The sequence below is a fragment of the Bos taurus genome, chromosome 3, assembly GCF_002263795.3.
Source record: "Bos taurus isolate L1 Dominette 01449 registration number 42190680 breed Hereford chromosome 3, ARS-UCD2.0, whole genome shotgun sequence".
Classification (NCBI taxonomy): domain Eukaryota; kingdom Metazoa; phylum Chordata; class Mammalia; order Artiodactyla; family Bovidae; genus Bos; species Bos taurus.
The window spans coordinates 112168537-112188628 of NC_037330.1; the positions used below are offsets into that span (position 1 = coordinate 112168537).

Sequence of the window (20092 nt, forward strand, 5' to 3'; positions counted from 1 at the left end):
GTTACTGTTAGGATTAAATAAGCTATGTAGTCGCCATTAGATACTCAGTTTTATTGTTCAAACCCAATATATTAGTGGTTTTCAATGAAGTGAAACAACCCCACACATACACACTCAACCAAGAAGGTAAATTGGGATTTTGGAGGGTAGGGATTTGGAAGGTAAATCGGGATTGCTTTCAAAATCTCATGATAGACAAAAGTATAACCATAGATATAGAAGTATAGTATGCTGCTGCTGCTAAATCGCTTCAGCCGTGTCCAACTCTGTGCGACCCCATGGATGGCAGCCCACCAGGCTCCCCCGTCCCTGGGATTCTCCAGGCAAGAACACTGGAGTGGGTTGCCATTTCCTTCTCCAATGCATGAAAGTGAAAAGTGAAAGTGAAGTCGCTCAGTCGTGTCTGACTCTTTGCAACCCCATGGACTGCAGCCTACCAGGCTCCTCCATCCATGGGATTTCCCAGGCAAGAGTACTGGAGTGGGGTGCCATTGCCTTTCCCGGAAGTATAGTATAGGTACAGGTAGAAAGATAGGTATACATATGGAGCCTATAGACAAATATGGATATAGAAATAGAGATGGATAGAGATGTAAATAACCGATGGAAATAGAAACAGAGTTAGACATAGATGATTGATAGACGGACGGATGGATGGATGGATAGATAGATACATGATTAATAGAAGTATAGGACGTATATATATTAATATCAACATCCTCAGATTGTCTCTTATGTAGAGAAAAACTGATGAGGAGCCGCTGGTGATGATGGGAGTGAACTGTGTCCCTGTCCCTAAGGCTGTCAGGGGAGGAAAAGAAAAGCTTGAGGATCGCTACTCAGCAGTCTTCAGATATGTCAATGAGAACATTGTGTGAAAGTATCTGCTACCACAATTGTGCTATCTTGCTGTCTTTTTTTGTGTTTGTATATGTTTGCCTCATTTATCTTTCCTCATTTTCTTTGAGAGTCTTCTTCTTTTAAAAGGAAGTTTACTTGTTTTATCAGTGAAGCGTGTGATAACCTTGTTTTGTTCATTCTGGGGTTTTGTTTGTTTTGTTTTGCTTTTGCTTCTTCACCCTTCCATTCATACCTGACCCATATCTCATTCCCAAATTTTGTTGACATATCCATGCCTTATCAGTGTTATTAGTAATTATTTTCTAATTATGGACTTCTTTCCCAAGAACAAGTTTCTCCATTTGCATTTAGTGTTACCTCCCTAACAATAATTAATTGGGTTGGACTACGTTTTGCTAGTTGTCTTTGTCCCTGATGCCTTTTGATTTCCCCACTTTTGTTCCTTTTTTAAAAGTCAGGCTCCTGACTGCAGTACTTTCTGTCACCTTGCATGTATGAGAATGTCTTTCCTTTGATGTATTGTATAAATGACAACTTGATTATAAATCAAATTATGGGTCAGCAACTTATTTCATAAAAAACCACAGTGGTTTCTTTATTCCCATAGTTAATGTTATGGATGAGTTGATGTCCAGTCTAATTCTTTGTCCTTGTAGGCAATCCATGTTTTTGTCTTTTAAAAACCTTTCATATTTCTCTTTATTTTTAAAATTGAAAAGGCTAGCAGGACGTGTTGTGGTGGAAATCGCTTTTCATTACTTAGATGCAGCCCTTTGTGAGCAGTTTCACCTAAAACCTCAAATCTTTCTTAAGCTTAGAATGTTGTCTTCCTTCTTAAATTATTTTTTCTCCTTCAGTTTCTCATCTTCTCTCTCTAGAATTCCTAATATATGCATATCGGATTTTTTCCCCCGTATCTCTTCCATGTAACTTGTCATTCCTCTCATTAGTTTAATCCCCTCGTCCTTTTTCTGTGGATTCTGGAAGAATTTCCCAACTTTAATCTCCACTTTTCTGTTTGATTTCTGCAGAATCTAGTTCTATGTGGTGCTGCTGTCATCTCTCTGTGGCCTTTATTGATCTCAGATCTGACCTTTGACACATTTCCTCCTCTACTTTCAGAGATACAATGCTAGAATTTCATCTTGTGACAACTGCGATTGAAAATCTTCTGAGATTTTTCACCTGTTCTTTGTTGTAGTTCACATAAAGATATTTGCTTTGACTTCTGTGAGTTCTCTTCCCTTAAACCTTTGGAATCTTTTCTTATGTCCAGGGATTTTACTGTGAGCTTATCCCTGGAGATGGAGATTGCTATGTCCAGGACTGAAAGTTGAAACGGGATCAGGGAGAGATTATGGAGGTCCTTCTCCACATATACCAGGTGGCTCAGACAGTAAAGAAACTACCTGCCATGCAGGAGACCCGGGTTCAATCCCTGGGTCAGGAAGATCCTCGGGAGAAGGAAGTGGCTACCCACTCCAGTATTCTTGCCTGGAGAATTTCATAGACAGAGGAAACTTGTGGGCTACAGTCCAGAGGGTCATAAAGAGTTGAACATGACTGAACGACAACACTTTCACGCCACATATATCCAGCTGGGAGTATGGAAAAGTTGAGTTTGTTCTGCTCACATTTATTGAAAGGAGGAACTTAGAGATGGTGGTGAAAATCAAGAAAAGCTTTTCTTCAAGAGTTTCTTTTTGCTTTGGCAGCCAGAAGTTAGCTGGGGAAGTAATTCCTAGGCTCAGCCATCTGAGACCTCTGTAAATCTAAATGTGTTGTGAAAAAGGGTCTCTAATCCCCATGACCAAGAATATCACATGGGCTTTCTAGAAGCACTGCTGGGCCCTAAATGTGCCTCCCAAAGCCTCCTTGGCTGGTTCCAGTGTCAAACCCTGCTGCAGTAGAGATATAGCCTGGCTTTCTGTTTACAGCCCTGCTTCCCTTCTGAGGGTGGGTCAGCAGACATTCCCAGGGGTCCCTAAGGTTGTGGAGGGGCAGCATGCAGAGTGGTCTTGCCATTGCCCATCACCCCACTTTCTCCAAGAGCTTCCACAGGAAGGTGATGGTGAGCAGGACTCCACCTCACAGTTGCAGGTCCATCTGGACCACATCAAGCAGAAGACACACCTTTTTCTTCTGATATAAAGGCTGTTGGGCTTCCTTAGCTTCCTGTGCCTGTGCAGACTTTCCCCAGTGTATACGCCCTGCTTTGCCTGGTATAGTCCCAGCTTTCATTTGGTTGTCTCAGAATAATAATTATTAATAACATGCCCTTTGACTCTCAGAAGTGCCCTAGTGTGGGCAATAAATTATATGATCTCTCTGGTTATCAGTCACTTCACAGGGCATCTGGGAAAAGCCTGGGATGCTCTCTGATGATTACATCACCCTCCTTCCCAGAACTTGGGGCCTTTTTGCTTGTTTGTTGTTATCAGATTGACATCAGTTTTCTAAGTAAACCACCAGTCACTTTGGTAATGGCCAATCTCCCCGTCCCTGTGGGTCAACATGTCTTTAGAAGCTTTCTCCTTTCTAAGCAGATCATTTGATCCTTCTTAACTTTTCTTTCTTGATCTATAGACTGTGGGTACTGAGTGCTAACCTTGCATTGATATAGGTCAACATAAGACAATAGGTGTGAGAGCTTTCTGTAAACTTTAAAGTACAGTATAAATGTGAGGTTTTATTTCAGGAAGACCTGGGAGGTGGAAGGGGTTGCTGTGTGGGGTGTGGGTAGCCCTTCTGTCCTGGCCTGGATATTACCTACCAGGCCCGACTGACTGCTGGACTCACCATCTTCCTCTTCTCCTCATCCCTTATCTTGGCAGGAGAATCGCTGCCCTTGGCCACCTCCAATCAAGTCCTCGTTAAGTTCAGTGCCAAAGGCCAAGTACCAGCCAGAGGCTTCCACTTTGTTTACCAAGGTATGCAGGATGTGATGTGGGAGGTGTGAAGGCAATCTCCATCTTCGGGGATCAAGGAGAACAGGGACCTTTGACCTCCCCCCAGTCTGAGCCTCATTCTTATGGTGTTTGTGGAGCAATTCCCTGAAATTCAGTTGAATTTTATACATTCAATATAGACAATTCTTGGACCCAACTCCATATTGGATAAAGGGAGAAATCAGAGAAGGGAAGCTAATTTGTGCCCTCCCCCACTCCCCATTGTGTGGCACAGTCCTCATGGCATTGAGAGGACCAGTCCAGGCCTCTTACCTAGACCTTCTCCCATGGAGTATGGCTTTGTCTGCAAGGCCTGTAAAGGTCCAGGAAAAACATGGGCTTTAAAGTGAGCTGGACATGGATTTGAACCCCAGCCCTGGCACTGTCTAACTGGGCACCAGCTACTCCCCCTCTCAGAGGCCCAGTTTGCTCACCTATAAAATCAGGGTGACCATGTCACCTCACAGAGTAGCTGGTGCGAAGCGGGTAATCAGTGTCTGTTCCCCTCCTTACGGCCCTGAAAGGCCAAGTCTCGGAGCAGCCTAGCCTTCCCCTGCAGGCCCCAGCCTCTCTTTGCTGAGGAGAGTGTCCACTCTCCTGGGGCTCGGGTTCCAAGTGAGGTCCTGTATATTCCACTGCCCAGAAGGAGCTGCACTGCCCTGTGTAGGGGTAATCCTGCCCCGGAGACACCCTTCCTGGGCCTGGGGGTTAAAGGTCCTATCGCCCCCTGTAGGTGGGGAAGGGAAATTCAGGTCTGTGAGAGCAGGGCCCTGGGCAGGGTCCTAGGGGACATCGGACCCTACTGTGCAAGGGGCTTCATTGGGAAGGCGAAGAGCACAACTGAGCCTAAAGGCTCGGCCTGTGGCTCTTACTGTTTTCCGTAGTTTACAGAAGCTGTGCTACCTGGCATGTCCGACTGTATTTCAGGAAGATGGGCTTCATCCTAGAAAGCCCCCTACCCCCGTCCTAAGGGAAAGCACCCAGAGCCTCTCAGAGTCCCACCCCATTCCAGCCCCGCGATGTGTCCATTCCCGGACCCGTTTCTAGAGGGGTGAGGCCTGCCCCTCAGCACCCCTGTTCCCTGCAGCGGTGCCCCGAACCAGCGCCACGCAGTGCAGCTCAGTGCCAGAACCCCGCTACGGCCGGAGGCTGGGCAGTGACTTCTCCGTGGGGGCCATCGTCCGCTTCGAATGCAACTCTGGCTATGCCCTGCAGGGCTCCCCAGAAATTGAGTGCCTCCCCGTTCCTGGGGCCTTGGCCCAGTGGAATGTCTCAGCACCAACGTGTGTGGGTGAGTCCTGGACAACCAGGGCTTGGGGGAGAGGGTGGCCAGCAAATACCCAGCAAGACACACGAGCTCTGCCTGCCAGGGTAACTTGAGAGAGTGGGTGGCCCCTTCCAGGTCAACCCGTGTCCCATGAGTGGGTATGAAGGGGCAATGGGAGCTGCTGATCAGGCGGGAGGGCAGGGGTTGGGGGGGTGGGGTGCAGGGCAGAGTCCAGGTCCCTGAGGAAGGGTTGTAGGGGGACCACCCAGGGGAGGGGGGCGGGGCTGTGCCCGTGGGCGGAACCAGCAGGGGGCGGAGTCACAGCGAGGCTGGAAGCCCTAGGCAGGGCCTGCTCCCTGCGAACCCACCCAGACGAAAGCTGCCTCTCTCCCAGTGCCCTGTGGCGGAAACCTCACGGAGCGCAGGGGCACCATCCTGTCCCCCGGCTTCCCTGAGCCCTACCTCAACAGCCTCAACTGTGTGTGGAAGATCATGGTCCCGGAAGGCGCTGGCATCCAGGTAGGAGCCAGGGGGAGACTTCGCAGCCTGTCTCCAGCCCCTCAGGGCAGGGACGCAGTGGAGGCCCACAGTCAGAAAAACACAACAGCTCCCAGCTCAGGAAAAATGAGGTGTGGGAGCTGGCTGGGCCGTCGGGGAAGTCGCCGAGAGGAGGAGGTGGGCCTGGAGGTGGAGTGTGAAGCCTGGGAGGAGTCACAGGAGGTGTTTTTCAAGTGAAGGGTACTGTTCTTAAGATTTTTCTGGGAGTTGGGAGAGGAGGCATTGCAGGTGAGGGGAAGGCGCAAACCGACAGGCACCCCCTCACACACATCGGGGGTGTTGCGCCCGCAGCCCGAGGCAGCAGCAGAATCGGGGCCAGACTGGTGCGTGCGGATGCGAGCAGGTGGAGGACCCCCAGGACGGCTGCTGCTCCTGGGAGGAGGGGGACAGCCCGCAAGGCCGACAGAGAGAAACCACAGGGACTCCCGGTGGACAGGTCCACCCAGGGGTGGGTTACTGGCTGGCAGCTGCAGGATGTCTGGAGACAGGACAGTGAGGAAACTCAAGGAGTATTGGAGAGATGAGGAGGAGGCTAGTCACCCCAAAGTAGCCCTACACCCTGGACTGTCCTTTCCTGCTTCTCTGCCTGACAAAGCACCCCACTGTCATGCAACCATCCCACCTCTCTCTCCCTCAATGAACTCCTTGGGAACAGGGATCGCGTCTTCCTTTTATCAGAGTTCCCAGCACAGTGTGATCCGGATGAGGTGCTCAGTAATTGAATTAACTACATGAAAGGAGGAGGGGGAAGGGAGTGGGGAAGAGAGGGTTGCCTAACAGTTCACTCCCCCTGCCTTCCCAGATTCAAGTCGTCAGTTTTGTCACAGAGCAGAACTGGGACTCCCTGGAAGTGTTTGATGGTGCAGACAACACTGTTACCATGCTGGGGAGCTTCTCAGGTGAGACGGGCTCCCAGGGACCTGGACTCGCGGGGCAGCGGCAGAATTATTATTATCATTATTGAAATGGGATTCATATGCCGTAAAATTTATCATTTTTAAGTGTACAATTCAGTGGGTTTTAGTATATTCACAAGGTTCTACGACCATCACCACTATCCAATTCCAGGACATTGGCATCAGCCCCAAAAGAAACCAGGTACCCATCTGTACACACTCACCATTGTCCTGTTCACCACCACCCCCTGGCAACGACTAACATACTTTCTGTCTCTTTGGATTTGCTTGTTTCAGACATTTCATCTAAGTGGAGTCCTACAATTTATGGCCTTCTAGGTCTGGCTTCTTTCATTCAGTGTAATGTTTTCAAGGGTCGACCCTTCACTGTGTGGACAGACCACATTTCATTCATCCACTCATCAGTTGAAGGACATTTGGTTGTTTCCACTCATTGGCTAATTATGAATAATGTTGCTGTGGACATTCACATACAAGTTTCCACAGGAACATGTTTTCAAGTCTCTTAGGTATATGTATACCTAGGAGTGGAATTCCTGGGTCATATGGTGATTCTGTATATAATTGTTTTGAAGGACTGCCAGCAGACTGGCCACACCATTTTCCATTCCAGCAGTGGACTTCTAAGTATAGTGTATGATTTTGCCCAAAGGCCAGGGCAATTTATCTCCGTCTCGTAGGCCCCAGAACTCCCTGTTGCCAAGATCTAGGAGTGAGTCGCATGCCCCAGGTAAACTGTCTACAGTGCCTGGATGGCCCAGTGAATTATTCATGTCAGAATCACTTTGAAGACACCTGGCAGGGGACCACACTCATAGGCCCCCGAAGGAGGTCACCTGCTGCTGGCATGTGGTGTGGTCACTGCTCTTTTGCTAGAAGTGGTTCAGAGTGTCTCCTCCTGTAGGTATTAGAGACCCCGCACTCTGAGGGGAGCTAATTTGTCATTCAGTGGGCTTGATAGCTGGGACACGTGGGGACCTCGGGATCAGAACCCCAACAGGTTGCAACAGGGGTGGTGCCCAGGGGTGGGAGAGGCTAAGCCTGATTGGTCCCTGTTTCCTTGCCCAGGAACAACCGTGCCTGCCCTACTGAATAGCACCTCCAACCAGCTCTACCTGCATTTCTACTCAGACATCAGTGTGTCTGCAGCCGGCTTCCACTTGGAGTACAAAAGTGAGAATCCAGGGTCTCAGAGTGTGCAGGGTTCAGGGTGGGAACTGACAGGGCCTGAGTTCCCCATGAGGAACCGGGGGTTGTTCTGGGGCTGTGTGTTCTCTACCCTGCTGAAGCCTCACACAGACCTAAATGAGGATGCTCAGCTCAGAGAAGGTCAGAAACAGCCAGGAAGCAGTGAAGCCAGGGTTCTCACCCAAGGGTCTGTTATGCAGAAACCTGTGTGCTCCCTCTGAGTCCCCACAGGAACGGGAAGGGGCCCAGGATATTATTTAGAGAATAATGGAGGTGTAAGGTGCTCTGGTCTAAAAGCTGGCCTCTCTGAGCTCTGGTCAGTGATGCAGCTGTCCTTGAATTTCCTCTTCTTGTTGCAGACTTTACTCCTCTCCCACCAGATTTCTCCCTCCATCCTCAAAACCTTACATCCTGGCTTCCAGCATCCCCAAGTGATCACAACTAAAAGCCCTCGAAGAAAAGGGTTACAGGGAGAGAGAGAAGTACAAACTATTGGGCATAAGATAGGCTCAAGGATGTATTGTACAACACGGGGAATACAGCCAATATTTTATAATAATTGGAAGTGAAAGATCAGATCAGTTGCTCAGTAGTGTCCAACTCTTTGCGACCCCATGAATCGCAGCATGCCAGGCCTCCCTGTCCAACACCAACTCCCAGAGTTCACTGAGACTCACGTCCATCGAGTCAGTGATGCCATCCAGCCATCTCGTCCTCCGTCGTCCCCTTCTCCTCTTGCCCCCAATCCCTCCCAGCATCAGAGTCTTTTCCAATGAGTCAACTCTTCGCATGAGGTGGCCAAAGTACTGGAGTTTCAGCTTTAGCATCATTCCTTCCAAAGAAATCCCAGGGCTGATCTCCTTCAGAATGGACTGGTTGGATCTCCTTGCAGTCCAAGGGACTCTCAAAAGTCTTCTCCAACACCACAGTTCAAAAGCATCAATTCTTCGGCACTCAGCCTTCTTCACAGTCCAAATCTCACATCCATACATGACCACAGGAAAAACCAAAGCCTTGACTAGACCGACCTTTGTTGGCAAAGTCATGTCTCTGCTTTTGAATATGCTATCTAGGTTGGTCATAACTTTTCTTCCAAGGAGTAAGCATCTTTTAATTTCATGGCTGCAGTCACCATCTGCAGTGATTTTGGAGCCCAGAAAAGTAAAGTCTGACACTGTTTCCACTGTTTCCCCATCTATTTCCCATGAAGTGGTGGGACCGGATGCCATGATCTTCGTTTTCTGAATGTTGAACTTTAAGCCAACCTTTTCACTCTCCACTTTCACTTTCATCAAGAGGCTTTTTACTTCCTCTTCACTTTCTACCATAAGGGTGGCGTCATCTGCATATTTTAGGTTATTGATAATTCTCCAGGCAATCTTGATTCCAGCTTGTGTTTCTTCCAGTCCAGCGTTTCTCATGATGTACTCTGCATATAAGCTAAATAAACAGGGTGACAATATACAGCCTTGACGTACTCCTTTTCCTATTTGGAACCAGTCTGTTGTTCCATGTCCAGTTCTAACTGTTGCTTCCTGACCTGCATACAGGTTTCTCAAGAGGCAGGTCAGGTGGTCTGGTATTCCCATCTCTTTCAGAATTTCCCACAGTTTATTGTGATCCACACAGTCAAAGGCTTTGGCATAGTCAATAAAGCAGAAATAGATGTTTTTCTGAAACTCTCTTGCTTTTTCCATGATCCAGAGGATGTTGGCAATTTGGTCTCTGGTTCCTCTGCCTTTTCTGAAACCAGCTTGAACATCAGGAAGTTCACAGTTCACGTATTGCTGAAGCCTGGCTTGGAGAATTTTAAGCATTACTTTACTAGCGTGTGAGATGAGTACAATTGTGCAATTGTTTGAGCATTCTTTGGCATTGCCTTTCTTTGGGATTGGAATGAAAACTGACCTTTTCCAGTCCTGTGGCCACTGCTGAGTTTTCCAAATTTGCTGGCATATTGAGTGCAGCACTTTCACAGCATCATCTTTCAGGATTTGGAATAGTTCAACTGGAATTCCATCACCTCCCCTAGCTTTGTTTGTAGTGATGCTTTCTAAGCCCCATTTGACTTCACATTCCAGGATATCTGGCTCTAGGTCAGTGATCACACCATCGTGATTATCTGGGTCGTGAAGATCTGTTTTGTACAGTTCTTCTGTGTATTCTTGCCATCTCTTCTTAATATCTTCTGCTTCTGTTAGGTCCATACCATTTCTGTCCTTTATCGAGCCCATCTTTGCATGAAATGTTCCTTTGGTATCTCTGATTTTCTTGAAGAGATCTCTCGTCTTTCCCATTCTGTTGTTTTCCTCTATTTCTTTGCATTGATCACTGAGGAAGGCTTTCTTGTCTCTTCTTGCTATCCTTTGGAACTCTGCATTCAGATATTTATATCTTTCCTTTTCTCCTTTGCTTTTTGCTTCTCTTCTTTTCACAGCTATTTGTAAGGCCTCCCCCAACAGCCATTTTGCTTTTTTGCATTTCTTTTCCATGGGGATGGTCTTGATCCCTGTCTCCTGTACAATGTCATGGACCTCATTCCATAGCTCATCAGGCACTCTATCTATCAGATCTAGTCCCTTAAATCTATTTCTCACTTCCACTGTATTATCATAAGGGATTTGATTTAGGTCATACCTGAATGGTCTACTGGTTTTCCCTACTTTCTTCAATTTAAGTCTGAATTTGGCAATAAGGAATTCATGGTCTAAGCCACAGTCAGCTCCTGGTCTTGTTTTTGCTGACTGTATAGAGCTTCTCCATCTTTGGCTGCAAAGAATATAATCAGTCTGATTTCAGTGTTGACCATCTGGTGATGTCCATGTGTAGAGTCTTCTCTTGTGTTGTTGGAGGAGGGTGTTTGTTATGACCAGTGCATTTTCTTGGCAAAACTCTATTAGTCTTTGCCCTGCTTCATTCCGTATTCCAAGGCCAAATTTGCCTGTTACTCCAGGTGTTTCTTGACTTCCTACTTTTGCATTCCAGTCCCCTATAATGAAAAGGACATCTTTTTGGGGTGTTAGTTCTAAAAGATCTTGAAGGTCTTCATAGAACCATTCAACTTCAGATCTGACAGAATGTGGTCCACTGGAGAAGGGAATGGCAAACCACTTCAGTATTCTTGCCTTGAGAACCCCATGAACAGTATGAACAGTATGGAAGTGAAAAGTAACCTTTAAAAATTGTATTAATTTTTTTAATTTTTAAAAAAGAAAAAGGATGGCAGGTGTGTCTTGTGGGGCAACAAAGACAGAGGTTGCTGGGGTGGCTGCTTTCATCCTGAGACTGTCTGCCCATCCCCTCCACACGAGGTACAGGAATGGGCTGGCAGCAGGGTCTGTCACCCATTCATTCAACAAATACTTATTGAATATTTACAATGTGCCAGGTGCAATGCTGGTTTTGCTAGGATTGCGTAAGATCAAGAGAGAGGAGTCCTTTCTGAGTCCATGGGAGAGAGGCAGGCATGTGGACAGAGAAGGGCATGACAGCACTGCAGGTCTCGCAGGGGTGTCAGCAGGAAGGGCAGCAGTTCTCCCCGGAGCTGAAGGAGAGGTGACTGTCATGAAGAAACACTGGACCCCTGCCAGGTGGCATGCCCTGGGGTAGGCGCCCACAGAACAAAGATGAATAAGCACAAAGCACAGAGTCTAGGGGGAGAGAGGGACATGGAAACAGTCACTGCAGTGCAACCTGATATGCTAAGAGAGTACAGAAGAGGGGCGCCTGCCCTGGCCAGGTGAGACTTTACAGAAGGAGCACCTGAGTCAGGTATGGGATGAGGAGTAAGAAATGGGGGAAGGGGCATTTGACTGGACCCTCTGAACGGGATGGACAGATGGAAGCCCCACTTGCTGCTAGTGTCAGCATCACCCAACTGGTACCAGAACAAATGCATCTCATCCAGGTGTGGAGCGAGGATTAGCTAGATCCTAGGATGCTCATGACCTGAAAGAACTGAAATGATCAGCTGGTCAGAAAGTGCAGGGCAGCTTGAAGCCAAGATCCTGCAGGGTGGAGGACAGGACAGGGACCTCTGAAACCTTCCTCCCATGGACCTCTCAGACCACAGTCACCTGGTGGGCTGAAGTATCCTAGGCTCTTGAAGAATTTACATTTTTCCTTTCACCCTCTCTCCTCTGTTCTCTCCAGTTTTGTTTCTTTATCCAATATTTAAAATTGAGTCCTTTAATGTTCCCTAGAATGTTCTCTTTTCTTTCTTGTTCCGAAGAGAGACTTCTTTCCTAAATCTCCTTTTTATCCTACTGCCTCATTCCCAGGAAAAATTCACCTCTTTGAGTTTTTTTTTTTCTTTTTCTGCTGTTGCTGTTCAAGACGACTGGTGGTTTATCGTGCACTGTCCTCTCACAGTGGAAGAAGCTAGGGGATATCAGAGGTCTCTGTTAGTATTTGGAGACTGAAATTCCTAGGAGCCAGGACCCTGTAGATACATTTCCATTTTGTAGATCATCTACAAAGAGAGTACAGAAAGGAAGAGTTAACTGTTATTGTAGAGGCAAATGGTTTTGCAAGATACAAAAGTCCTGTCTATTGCTATGACTCATATTTGATGTTTATTTAATTGAAATGGAAATGACCAATCTGCTTTCAAAAGTAATAAATTTCTTATGATTTTTTTTAAAAAGTCTTCCTTTGTTGTAAACTTGGCTTAAATAAAATTCACCACTGCCATGTAAAGAAATTAGAATGGACTTTCAATTAAAGAAATTAGAATGGACCTTTGTCTGTGTCCTTCTGGCTTTCTCTCTCTGTCTCGACCTTTGTCTCCATCCCATCTTTCTCCTACCACACTTTTTGCTCTTGCTGTCTCTCTTTTTCTCTCTGCCGCTCCTCCTTCTTCTGTCCACCACTTCCATTCCAGTAAGTAGGTCTCAGGTTACTATCTCATGAGCACCTCAGTAAAGACTAGTTGCCTTTTACTTGGAGGGCAGGAAAGAGTGGAGAAAAAAAAGACAAGGTGACAGTTGAGATGAAGGACTTCCAGTTCACTTTGATGATTGTCTTAATACTGTCCTTGAAATCTTTTGTCCCAGATGCTGAGATCTGTGGATTCAGGCCCAAGCAGCTTTCATTTCCAGGCATCACATCCACTTCTTAAAAGCACATAGAGGACAGAAGTTGCATGGGAAGAGATGAAGGAACTTCTTGGGGTGACAGCAGTGTGGTATCATTTTGAGCCTGGGGGCACAGTCAGAGCTCCCAGATGATGCCCACCTGCTCCAGGAGGCTTTGATCTGTTGGGCCTCTGGGCCATATACACATTCTGATTTTTCCCACGTGCTGGGAGGTGAAAGGCTTGGGAAACACGGGCCTAGAGGCTGGGAGGAGAGAAAGCAGAGAGGGACACAGCCGGGAGGCAGCTCCTCCTCACTGCCAGCACTGCCTTCAGCCTGCTGGTGCATCAGCCTGACGGACTTGTCCATTCTCCTGTCATCTGTCTCTGTCTGGTCTAGCGGTGGGCCTGAGCAGTTGTCCAGAACCTGCTGTGCCCAGTAATGGGGTGAAGACTGGTGAGCGCTACCTGGTGAACGATGTGGTCTCCTTCCAGTGTGAGCCAGGATATGCCCTCCAGGTACCTTCTGTTGGCCACCCCCCAGGACTGGAAAGGTATCCCCTGAGCTGGGATCAGCCAGCCTCCTCCCAGCAGAGCTGCAGTCACCACAGAACAGAGAGAAGCTCCCCAGATCCCTCAGGGACTGTTGTCCCCTCCTGGAGCTGTTCCTGCAAAAGACAAAGTGCTGACTTTGGCCATTTGGCACAAGCCAGCCTCAGATGTGTCCCTGCAAAGTTTCGGTTTGATTAGACTCTAGGAAAACTTAATTCCTCTTTGAAGGCGATGAAAGAATCTAGTAATTAAAGGAGTCTCATGAGGAACCTTTAGTAATGAGATTTCTTTAGTAATGGCTGTTAATAAGTGTCCTTCCCCAGCTCTCTCCCTCTACCTCTCGCCCCAACCCCCGGTGGATCCATGTATCTTGCTCCTTAACCCAAAGCCTAAGAACAAGCCCCTGCTCCAGGTTGTACATGCAGTTGTGCCCGTGCGGGCAGCCAGCCCACCCTGTTCCTGATTCCCCTAGGGCCACGCCCACATCTCCTGCATGCCCGGGACCGTGCGGCGCTGGAACTACCCTCCGCCTCTCTGTATTGGTAAGAGAACACCTACTTCTCCAGTCCACTCAAATCCATTTCTACCAGGGCTTTGAGTTCAGGGACATCTCACTGGGATCAAGTTCAAATCCAAAGGAAGGCTGGTATTGCAGGTCTGCTCAAAGGTGGGATCTTTAGACTGAGGTTTTTTGTAAGCTTTAACCTCAGGCTTTTCACGACTTTTGGAAACCTTTGTCCACCAAATGAAATACAGCAGTGGCTTGCCCATTCCAAAATCTGATGATGACCATTCTGATTCCATATAACCCCAAACCCCATATGGAACCTCTGGGCATTTTGGGGCTTCCCGCTGTGACTTTTCATAGGACAGACAGATGGAATACACTGATGGAGAAAGGCTGAGCGTGCCCTGTGGAAGGAGGACTTGGTTTGGTTTGGTTTCTGTGCTGAGTAGTGATGAAGAGATCACTGGGTACAAGGAAATACAGAGTCTCCATGCTCAGAAGCATCTAGTCAGGTTGGGGCAAGGGGAACATCTGTTTATCAAGGGTCTGCCACGTGCCAGGCCCTGAGTTATATGTCTCCTTGCTGAAGCTCTTCAGGGCAGGGGTCATCACCCTCAGTTTTGCAAAGAGGAAAACTAAGGTTTTTAGGATTCAAAAGAAAGTGGCAGAGCGAGGAACTAGGATTCCCTGATGCCCTGCCAACTGGCAAGTGCAAGGCTGAACTTGGAGTGGGAAGCAAGGTGAGCCAAGGGCATGTCCTTGGAGCACATGGCCCTGCCCTTCTGTGCTCTCTCCAGGGTTCAGGGCCTCTTCGTATGCAGAGCAGTCAGCAATGGGACCAGTCCCCCGTTTTCCTCATCCTGTATGATGAAGGCCTTGCCCAGGGAACCACTGAGAGCCCCGCAGCCGCCCTGGGCTGAGGGTGTACTGTGCATGCCAGGCCCTGTCCCAAGTGAAGTGAAGTCCTGTCTGTTGTAACCTTATAACCACCCTGTGGCACAAGTGCTGTGGAAGGGCAGGGACCCAGGGCTGGAGGTTTGGGCTGGGGGAACTTAGAGCTGGCCCCAGTCACCCAGGAAGTGGGGGCACTGGGACTGTGACCGGGGGTGGGGTGGGGGGAATCAGTGCTGGAGCCCCTGCTTTGCATGCAAGCACTGTTCCCTTCAGATCTGTATGCTTCAGTCACCCTCTCCCGAGAAGGGGTCTACATAGACACGGCACATACTCCTCCCCTCGGCTCCTTCTTCTGGCCTTCCGTGATGGGCTAACCCCTTTCTGCACACACAGCCTTTCCTAATAAAGTGAAAAGTGAAGTTGCTCAGTCATGTCCGACTCTTTGTAACCCCATGGACTGTAGACTATGAGGCTCCTCTGTCCATGGAATTTTCCAGGCAAGAGTACTGGAGCGGGTTGCCATTTCCTTCTCCAGGGGATCTTCCTGATGCAGGGATTGAACCCTGGTCTCCCGAATTGCAGGAAAACGCTTTACCGTCTGAGCCAAAAAAAAAGAATCCACATGAACTGGCCAGGCTGCATCTGTGCCCCAGCCCTGCAACTTCAGGCAACTCTGACTCTGAAGTCATTTCAGTTGGAGATTCAGATGCCCCAGCCCCTGTGGTTGGCTCATAGTCACTTTGGCTCAGGGTGCGTGTCAGCATTCTGAGGATGGGCTCATGGTGGGGCTCCTCTGCTGACCGCCCAGCCCCATGGAATAAGAGCCTGGGCTGGCGCTGGCACAGAGCAGGAACTTAACATGTCACTGTCTGTCCCCTTCCTTCCTCCTGTTTTCCAGTCCTGGAAGAGCTGATTGGACAATGAAAAGAGGGAGATTTGGGGAATCGTGTAGGAGACAGTCACACTTCTCTTGGGGCACACCATTTTTGCTACATGACCTCACTAAGGAAACTGACCTTTGAAGGGCATGCTCAAGGTCAGGCATCTATAACTTGGGTTTGTGGACTGCAGGGCAGACATAGGGTATACTTCTTCCCTTCCTGGATGTACATCCTCCGTTTTCTCTTGTGTGCAGTTTTTTAGGGAGATGAATTAAAGGTCCCTTTGGATTGTCAAAGGGAAATTAACTTAGGAAAGTCCAAATGCTGCATGACCTTGTTCTTGCCTCGTTGCTGTGCTAACCCCCAGTCTGGTCTCACGGTCACAGCGCAGTGTGGGGGAACAGTGGAAGACATGGAGGGGGTGATCCTGAGCCCCGGCTTCCCAGGCAACTACCCCAGCAACATGGACTGCTCCTGGAAAATAGCACTGCCTGTGGGCTTTGGTAAGTCTTCACGCCCAGGCCTCTGGGCTTAAAGCAACTGTCTGCTGCCATCACTCAGCATAACCTTGGCCGAGTCAGTTCAGCTCTCTGCCTCTCTGCTTCCTCAGCTGTTGAGCTCCTGTGCAGTCCAGAGGATCAATTAGGAATGGTAGAAATGAACGTGCTTTGGGAACATAAAGTAGGGAAAAAACTTTAGGGATTACCATTATTATTTTTATCATTAGAGCAGTGAGCTAAAATCCAGGAATGTGGAATGAAAAATTGCTCAGGGATGGTTGAAAAAAGAAAAAGACAATCTATTTTACTGAGACTAGACTTCAACCTGGGCTTTTAACTCCAATATCCAATTTCTCATCCTAATTAAATTGAGCCAAGGTCAATGTGAAATTGAGTTTGCATTCTTTATACTCACATTCTAGCTGGCCTTAGAGGTTGGGAAATGTCGTGTGTGTGTGTAGACATCAGGGTTGGTGAGGTGTAGAGGACACTGATCTGGGTACAAAATTTAATTACTGAAGGTTCATATGTTGTGCACTGGGAATATAATTTAACCCCTAATGTTTCTGTTGAAGAGACAAAGGATTTGTGTTGACGCAGAAATTATAGGCTGTACACATAGGTCATCCAAGTCATTGCTCTGCGCCTAGGAATGAAATGTCCCAAGGGGATCACTCCTGCACAGACCTGTGATCCCCCAGTCTGTGACCTCAGAAGTCAAGACCACCTCTTTTGTCCTTTATTATTCATCCTAAAGTGGGTCTTCTGATGGAGAAGAGGCTTTCAAGAGAAAGCGACCTACTTGGATGTCTCTAAATCTTCCCTGAGGGGAGAAGTTATGACCCTCAGAAGATAAGAGTTATATTAAGTACCATCTTCTGAAGGAAACTGGAGGGGTATGATCAGGCTGCAAAGTGATGATAACTTTGGCAGCCTTGGGAACTCCAGATTTTGAGATATTGAGGGAAGAGGAGCGGGGAGACCCTCTACCTCTGCATCCAGACATGAACCAGAAGAACCTCAGATAATAGAAGGATGGAGGGAGGGCCACAACCAAAGGGAAACAGAAGTGTAAGTGGGAGGCGCTTCACTTTCTCTGTAAGGCCTGATGTTCGGCCACCAGAGACCTCTATCTTTAAGTCCTCCAGGCAGTCAGCCTCCTGTAGGGACCAGCCATAGAAGACCAGATCCCTTGCTTTCAAGTTACTTTGGATTCCAAACAGTCCCTAATGCCCCCTGCTCTGTTTAAAAACCACCGCATTTACAAACTTCTGCCACTAGATGGCGGCAGTCAGGCAGTGCAATTCAGAAATTTGGCATCCAGCTGAGCCACAGGGGAAGCCCATGCTTAAAGAGCCCGTTCAATGGACCAGCAGCCCGTGTGTGGGGATGACGCAGGGGAGGTAGACTGCAAAGTGAAGCTTCCGCGGATACGTACAGAGGTGCTCCGTGTAAAGTCATCTGTAATTTGGAAAATATCTACATGTTAATAGAAGAGTGAATAGTGTGGTTGGGTAATTCATTAAATGGAATTAATTAATATAGTAGTTAAAAATCAATGAACTGTATCTTTGCATTGACAAGGTAAGACCTTGAAAAACACATGCTGAATCTAAGCTTGCAAAACTATATATATAATACAATAATAAATGCAGATGTTTAAAACAAATCAGATATACGTTTAGGAATCTAAACACATGACCTGGAAGGATATCTTCTGAATTCAAGAGAGTGACTCCCTCTGTAGAGAGAAGAGCAGTGGGAGAGGGCAGGAGATATGAAGGGTCTTCAACAGTATATGTCAAGTCTTTATTTAAGTAATCAGATGCCAAAAGTTCACTCCCATGTGCTTATTCTAAGCAAATTAGAGGGTATAAATGAGAAAATTATAAAAAGTCCAATGTATCTGTAGTCCCACCATGCAGAAATCATCACTCACAGCTTAGACCTCACCATCATGAAGACAAGGGCCCTGAAAAGACCTTGTTCCTCCCTGTGTAATGCTCACCTAGCACAGCCCCGGTGCATGGCAAATGCTCAATAAATGTTGTTAGTGAGTCAGTGAATAGTCTTCTAGTTTTTTAATACAAAAGTTTGAATTGTATGCTGCACACTACTTTGCAGTCAGATTTTTACAGTTAACGTTGCAGACATTTTCCTATGCTCAGAAATATGTTTTTTCAATATCGTTTTTAATAGTAATCTAATTTTGAGAAATCTTATCAATCAATTGATGTCAATAGTCCCACACTTATTCTTCAAAGAATGTATTTATATGTAAGTTAAGATCCTAATGAAATCCATTTAACCTGTTGCGTTGTTAGATCTTGATTAATCTAATAAGACCCCAAAGTATAAACTTCACTTGGCATCTTAATAGAACCAATGGGATGTTGTAGTCTTCTAATTTCTGAATTATTGTAAATGTTCTAGAAAATACTAGTATTGAAGGTCATGTCTTTTGATCGAGTGTGGTTATGTTTAAGTGGTGGTATTTTTCAGTTAAAACATTATTTTATCAAAGCTGCCCTTATACTGATACAAGACATATGAATCCCAAATTAAGTCAGGTGTTGACCCTGAACTTCATTTTCCATGAAATAAAATAGAGTGGGGATGGAGCTCTGATAAGACTGATGCCTTTCATTTTGAATGAATAATACACTTTTAAGTTCAGTCCTGCCTGAAGATAAGAGACTGGGCTGACCATTGACTCCCCATGTGTGTTCTGGGACCCCTAACTGGGTGGGTAGTCCGTGGTGGGGACACATGGGCTCTGGCAGGGGATGCTCTCAGGAGTCAGCACGTCAGAAGCAAGACTCTATTGCTTGGGCACTGTCTGCCTTTGTTTTGCTCCCAGGAGCTCACATCCAGTTCCTGAACTTCTCCACCGAGCCCAACCACGACTTCATAGAAATCCGGAACGGCCCCTACGAAACCAGCCGCATGATGGGCAGATTCAGCGGGAGTGAGCTTCCCAGCGCCCTGCTCTCCACGTCACACGAGACCACCGTCTATTTCCACAGCGACCACTCCCAGAACCGGCCAGGATTCAAGCTGGAGTATCAGGGTGAGGACAGGAAGGGTCCATCCATCCCTGCCTCTTAACCCACCATCACCTATCTTCCCAGCCTCCCACGTAGGGGAGGAGGGGACCCAGCAAAGGCCAAGGAGTGGAAGGCAGGCCTGACCGCTGTGACATGTCTCTCTGGCCCCGCAGAGGCTATCAAACCCCCTGGACAAGAGCTTCCCAGGGCAGCAGCACAAAGCGCCGTCTCGGCTCCTGACCCAACAGTCAGCAGCTTCCTCTGAGCAAGTGACCCATCAGTTCCCCCATCAAACATCCAGCCACCCCCTACCCCCTGCCCCGGGGCCTCCAAAGGCTCACTTCTTCCCTGGGGGCCTGCCCTGTGTGTCAGTTACGCCCTGCAAAGCTCGTCCTGTGATGCGGTGGAGGTTTCCAGTAACGATTCTGGTAACAGTCCTGGAGCACCCGCTGAGCCTTCACACGGAGACAGGAGCAGGACCCTTTCCTCCCGCTGAGGGCTGCCCTGTGTGAGGCTGGACTCCCCGCAGCTCCCCCGTCCTCAGCTGGAGTCCCGTGATTGGCCCACTCCTCCTGGATCGAGCCCCATCCGCCCCAGCTCAGACTTCTCCTGTGCCTGTGTAGCTGTGCCCACCTGGGCAGCTGTACCCAGGGCCCTGGGGCAGCCCGACATCTCCCTCCTGGGACACCTCAGGAGAAGGAGCTGGGCCCTTCACACCAAGGGAGGAGCAGGGAGAAGCCCCAGCCTCTTTCCTAGTAAATGCCACTTCATTGGCGGTAATGCAGCTGCGCACCCAGAGGGCTGTGGATGGGCTCCTGGCAACGGTCAGCCTTACCTGGGCGAGCCTGTGCCTAAGAAGGGTACACAGCCTCGGTGGGCAGTGAGGCCTGTCCAGTG

At 48.0% G+C, this 20092-nt stretch overlaps 1 protein-coding gene across 1 annotated transcript in view; it reads left to right on the forward strand.

Annotated features, from left to right (window-relative positions):
- The window catches only part of CSMD2 (CUB and Sushi multiple domains 2), a 689877-nt gene that overhangs the window by 564609 nt on the left and 105176 nt on the right, over positions 1-20092 (forward strand). Inside the window, exons 33-41 of the mRNA XM_015467054.3 lie at positions 3696-3791; positions 4897-5100; positions 5471-5595; positions 6437-6533; positions 7620-7724; positions 13214-13332; positions 13838-13907; positions 16035-16151; positions 19009-19218. Coding sequence (XP_015322540.1) covers positions 3696-3791; positions 4897-5100; positions 5471-5595; positions 6437-6533; positions 7620-7724; positions 13214-13332; positions 13838-13907; positions 16035-16151; positions 19009-19218 — 1143 coding nt within the window. The remainder of the gene's footprint in view (positions 1-3695; positions 3792-4896; positions 5101-5470; positions 5596-6436; positions 6534-7619; positions 7725-13213; positions 13333-13837; positions 13908-16034; positions 16152-19008; positions 19219-20092) is intronic.